This window comes from Pecten maximus, chromosome 4 (genome assembly GCF_902652985.1).
Source record: "Pecten maximus chromosome 4, xPecMax1.1, whole genome shotgun sequence".
NCBI lineage: Eukaryota > Metazoa > Mollusca > Bivalvia > Pectinida > Pectinidae > Pecten > Pecten maximus.
Window position 1 is genome coordinate 42,065,408 of NC_047018.1, and position 6,298 is coordinate 42,071,705.

The following is a 6,298-nucleotide window of genomic DNA, read 5'->3' on the forward strand; positions in this document are numbered from 1 at the left end:
GAACCGTCGAGTCGGACGCCGGTGGTATGAATCCGGATATTCTACGTCACATCCTGTCCCGATGGCGCCCCGAGGATGCCAAGGATCCTAGTAGCGATATTCCTAAATTACTGTACTGTGTTCCTACTGGAGGGAACCCAACTGGATCCGGTTTGACCCTGGAGCGGAAACAAGAGATCTACCGACTGGCCCAGGAGTACGACCTTATGATACTGGAGGACGACCCTTACTACTACATACAGTTCACCGAGGTAGAATTACAGGGTTGGAAACCGGAAGTAGATACTAGAGAAATGTGTCTGTTATACCGGATATAAGTAACCGGAAGTAGATACTAGAGGAATGTGTCTGTTATACCGGGTATAAGTAACCGGAAGTAGATACTAGAGAAATTTGTCTGTTATACCGGGTATAAATAACCGGAAGTAGATACTAGCAATGTAGACATCTGTTATACCGGTTACTTATATATATAAGTAACCGGAAGTCAATATTTGAGCCAATGCGTCTGTTTGGTTTGGTTTGGTTTATTTTGTTTAACGTCCTGTAACAGCTAAGATTATTTAAGAACGGCCTCCCGTGCGTGCAACTTATATGCGTGTGGTGAGTGTGTTTTGAGAGGCTGCGGTATGTTCGTGTTAAGTCTCCTTGTGATAGGCGGGAACTTTTGCCGATTTATAGTGCTACCTCACTGAAGCATACTGCCGAAAACACCCAGCAGCACACCCAAACAGGTCATATTATACTGACAACGGGCGAACCAATCGTCCCACTCCAAATAGCTGAGCGCTAAAAAGGAGTAGCAACTACCATTTTAAGACTTTGGTATGTCTCGGCCAGGGGACAGAACCCAAAGCCTTCCTCACAGCGGCGAACGCTCAACTAAAGGCCAAAAGTGAGGCATTGTCAAGGGAGAGATTAGGAAGAAGAAAGTTGTTCAGAAAGAAGAGAAAAGATAAGATCCCAAATTTAGTCGCCTCCTACGATCATGCAATGGGGGCAGCAGGTACAATTCTTACGCCTACCTGCAGGGCAGCCAATGCGTCTGATTCCCTGATATCCCAACAGATAGGTTTTGGAATGTGTGTTCACATTATATCAATTCAGAGCGTGATGACTTAATTGACAAATCTGCATAATCAAATAAAAAAATTGACATTCAAAATTCCATCAAGATATTAATTATATAAACCAAAAGAAAAATATGAAAACTAGAATTCGATTCGAACCCTGGACCTCAGAAAACGTAATGTAAAACCGATATACATGTACTATCTAGTTTTTAGATTTCGCGGGCAAATATTTCGCTGTTATCTAATTTCGCGAAACACGGATTTGTTGATATTCCGTCGTAAATAATTCAATATATTTGTGTGTATTTATAAATATTCGTTGCGTATTCATTTCCACGCTGTTATAAATATTCGTTGCGTATTCATTTTCACGCTGTATTCAATGGTCGCGAATATAACTAAAATAAATCTCCCGCGAATATTACAATTGTACAGTAACCAGACCTATTACGGTAATAGTGTTGACAAGGTTAGCGATGAAATTAATACATTTTAATGAATTACTCATTGATTCCAAAAGGTGTGAAATTGACAAACATTATAAACCCCCATCCGTAACATTTTCCTTGCCAGCCTCTAGTTCCAAGCTTCCTGTCGCTGGACGTTGACGGGAGAGTGATAAGATTGGACTCTGTATCGAAACTCATTTCACCAGGGTAAGTTATACCATTACAATCGAATCCGTCTGGCTCTTGTAAATAATTTTAATGGAAGAGAGTTAGTTCCCTTGGAGTGTAGAAAGTGATTAGGATGGGTTGTTCCCCTTTGATGCCTAATGATATAAAATTTGTAATTTCAGCGAAAGACGGTAGTATTTGCTTTATTAAATCCAGATTAAATCTGTCTTTTTTTCCACAGCAAAATAACAAACTGAGGTGTAGTACAGGGTGCTACAAATAGTACAAGCGAGATATGTCACTATTGTATAATCGCAATATACACGTAAAGCATGCACTTACCTACCTATACATCCGTTATCTGAAAAAGAATTGTTGACACTTCTCAAGCACCTGCCCCTGGTTCCGATTTATCTGAAGGGTACTTGATGGAATCATCTTGGCGGCACCTCATGTCATATTATTTAAAGATAAAACACAGCCGTTTTGTTCTAATATAGCCCGTCCTTGTGTAGTGCGGTTACGTATCGCATACTGTTTTGTTGACGCTATGGTATAATTTGTTTTTGTGGATTGACGCTATGGTATAATTTGTTTTTTAGGATTGACGCTATGGTATAATTTGTTTTTTAGGATTGACGCTATGGTATAATTTGTTTTTTAGGATTGACGCTATGGTATAATTTGTTTTTTAGGATTGACGCTATGGTATAATTTGTTTTCGTGGATTGACGCTATGGTATAATTTGTTTTTGTGGATTGACGCTATGGTATAATTTGTTTTTGTGGATTGACGCTCCGATATGTTCTATTATTGATAAGTAAAGTTTATTTGTAGGGCGAGAATTGGATTCCTGACTGGTCCACAGCCTATGGTACAAAAGATACTTTACAAAGTTATGTCTTCGACATCACACCCGAGCGGTATATCTCAGGTAATCCATGTACATTTCTGCCCTTGTCTCGGGTTACTCACGTGCATTTCATTCCATCTCTCAAGTATATCACGTTAATTTCATTCCATCTCTCAGGTAAAGCACGTGCATTTCATTCCATCTCTCAAGAAAAGCACGTGCATTTAAATCCATCTCCCGGATAACCCATGTACGTTTCAGCCCTCCTTTAAGGTAATTAATTTGCATTTTATTTCATCTCCAGGTGATTCACGTGGATTTCATTCCATCTCTCAAGTAAATCACGTGGATTTCATTCCATCTCTCAAGTAAATTACGTACATTTCAGCCCTTCTCCAAGGTAATTCACGTGCATTTCATTCCATCTCTCAGGTAACCCGTGTACAAATTAGTCAAACTCTCAGGCAACCTACGTACATTTCAGTCCATCTCTCAGGTAACTAACGTACATTTCAGTTCAGACAACGTCACAGAATATCTGCCAAATACATGTACTTAAAACGTTCCTTCAGATGATGTGATATGCTGAATGCAAATGAATATTGGTAAATATTTATGGGGTTTGAACATACTTTTACCTCCGTATTTTTCATTTACCTGTATTTTTGATAGTTTTTTAAGTAGTCTACTAAGCACGTTTTCTCCACATCCTCCATTTTCATATTATAGGTCTTAAGTCCGTAAGTACGTACCGTATCCGCTAGTTTTACAATGACATCATGCAGCTAAATCAAAATTATGAAAGAAACGCTGTGTTGTTATGTGTGCTCGTCAAGTTAAGAAACAGAGATAACATTGCTTTACTTTTCTATTTTTTTTAAAGGTGATTGATAAACGATTTGTTTACAATTTCAGATGTTAATACTTTCTGTACTAAAGAAATGGGGTCATGAAGGATTCCTGACTCGTATGGAAGATTTACGTAATCTGTACAGAGAGAAGAGCCAGCAGTGCATTGTGCATTTAAATAAACATTTAAGAGGTAAAGACTTGTTATATATTCCACATTCTGGGCCTAGTCAGTTTTTACTTTGTCCTAGACACGCTTATGTACATGTTGTAAAAGAAAACATTCTTTCAAACAGCAAATCGGCCAGATAAATCATTCTCCATTGCATGCCTCCTCATGTCTCCGCATGTGATTTAAACTAATGTTACATTTCCATAAAACTAAACTTTAATATGAACAAAAAATGTACTACAAAGGAGCTGATATAATTTAAAAAGTCATTAAGAATATATAATTATGACGTGAGTATTTTGCAAGACTCAAGCTGCATTTTGAGATATCAATTAAAGTATATAGAAATTGAATGCACAGATTTTAACTGGAATGTTTGAATGTGTTCTTCACACTAACGAATCGCTGCACACAATATTAAAAAATATAAATCATATTTGGCAAATATTGAACCTGGGGAATTTATTTAATTAAATCATTTTAACGGTTAGTATAGTATTTGCTTGAAAAATATTATAGACTTTTCATCAGGTGGATACACTGTTATATTAACTAAAACAAAGTGTTTTAACCGATTTGGATCCAAGAGCGGTATGTTACCAGTCGATATCACCACAACATATTTACCAGATGAAGGAAGGGGGAAATAAAGGAAATAATAATCATAAATATAATACCCTTACTTCCATAGGCCTTGCAGAGTGGGCGGAGCCTACCGGAGGAATGTTTATCTGGATAAAAATTCTCGGTATTACAAACACGTCCGACTTGGTCACAAAGGCTTATCTAAAGGACGCTCTCTTTGTCGCCGGAAAAGTCTTCCAAATCGACAGCAGCGCCCCCTCCCAGTACATCAGAGCGTCGTATGCGTTCGCCACTCACGAGGAGATGGACAAAGTAAGTTTTGCCCATAGGAACAAACTGTCCATCTCTATTGGTCAGTTCTTTTGTTTTTTTGTTGTTTTTTTTGGGGGGGGGGGGGGGGGGGGGAGTTGTTTTTTTTTTTTTTTTTTTTTTTTATTTGTTGTTGTTGTTTTTCGTTCTTTTTAAGAGCACCTGATTCACCTAATAGCTTATCAGGCCAGACAGCAGTTGATTCCTTCAAGTTACTTCAAATTCACTGTCGGACGTAATGATGATTTTTTTTTTTTTTTTTTTTCAAAAATACAAAAAAATATTAACTAACTAGCTTATCCCTAGTCAAACCATCTCGCTACAAAATTGAAAACGAAAGTGCTAAACTCAGTAACTCTTTGATAACAACCTAACCAAAGAACACGGTTTATCAACAGCTGTACAATACGTGTGATAAGTTTATATTCCCGTTGTGAAATTTCCATTTCTCTATGATAATATCCCTTCTCCCTTCAACTCAAGATATTTACGTGTCTGAGTTGATTATATATTACAAGAAGGGGTTGTTCCTAATATCACGATATCCGGGATAGATGTTGACAGCTGACGACTAAAATTACTTACACAGCTTCAAATAATGAATATTTTTGTTACGCCGTCGTATTTTCGTCACAATTTCATTGAAAGTATTCCTTGTGATATAAGAAATGGTATAAGGTGGTGATAGTTTATCCGATGAGGCAGTTTCGGTGGCATTAACTCGTCTGAGAACATGACACTACTTAATAATGAAGTTGGTCTTATTTTTGTCGTTCTTCTTCAGCGGTCACTACGCAGTAGTTGTTGTCGTCGTCGTTGTCGTCGTCGTTGTCGTTGTTGTTGTGCAATTTAGTAGACTCGCTTAATATATATTTATTCGTTTCTTTACAGGCTTTCTCGAGACTAGCAGAATGTTTGAAGGAAGAATTATCGAAAAAGATCTAATTCACTGGGTCATGAAAAACAATGAATCGACCTCGATATAAATGTCTACGGTACAACATGCTATTCACATTCAAGAAACTACATAGTGACACGATGTAAAGTATGCAGATATATCACGCTGTCACAGGATGTCCGTGGAGATACTAAGTGCTAGAGTCGGACTGGTATAGGACTCACACAACTAAATAATTTACTATATGTTATTACTAGTGACCCCATCCCCTTATTCGCTCTTTTGAAGTTCAAATGATGTGAAATTTATATCAAATTAAAGTTTTTCTATCGGATAAATGTTGTTATTGTATAGGTTTAATGGCATATTAGAGCACACGGGCACTCGAAAGACAGTAACCCTGACATTAACAGTACACTGGGGAACCCCCACCTGGGGAATTCCCGCCTTTTTACACCTCGAATCATACGCCATTCTATTTTCAGTAGGAGTGTATATTTTGGATTTTCCAAACCTCAAGACCCTACACTTTATTCTCGTATATAGAAAGTACCCATTTCATATGTTATTTACTCAGGAAAACAGCTTTAAACCTAAGAAACACATTTTCCTCAGGGACTTGGTTCGGGTGAAACACAAGCTGATTTGCTGATTTAGTTGTGTGAGTCCTATATTCGATCCGGAAAACATAAAATCGCATATCTAACAGATAAAAGGATGATTAAAAATCAATGTGTTGTTTACCAAACCCAATAATGGCAGTGGTTTCTTCATGTTTAATCATACCACTCATCAAGACTTACGGAATCGCTCTAACCCAAAAGTATTTTGTTTAAACGTTTTGCACTAGATTTAGCCAAATGATTAAACTGATGAAATATTATCCGAGGGTTTACATAATTGAATACACATTCATCATGGGTGATTGATTATTGGTCTCT

The 6,298-nt window shown here is 37.4% G+C and overlaps 1 protein-coding gene across 1 annotated transcript in view; it reads left to right on the forward strand.

The window, feature by feature from the left end:
* LOC117326557 (kynurenine/alpha-aminoadipate aminotransferase, mitochondrial-like) overlaps positions 1–5,404 on the forward strand; it is a 7,031-nt gene extending 1,627 nt beyond the window's left edge. Inside the window, exons 2-7 of the mRNA XM_033883314.1 lie at positions 12–251; positions 1,647–1,729; positions 2,529–2,625; positions 3,460–3,586; positions 4,257–4,462; positions 5,351–5,404. Coding sequence (XP_033739205.1) covers positions 12–251; positions 1,647–1,729; positions 2,529–2,625; positions 3,460–3,586; positions 4,257–4,462; positions 5,351–5,404 — 807 coding nt within the window. The remainder of the gene's footprint in view (positions 1–11; positions 252–1,646; positions 1,730–2,528; positions 2,626–3,459; positions 3,587–4,256; positions 4,463–5,350) is intronic.
* Positions 5,405–6,298: the final 894 nt, after the last annotated feature.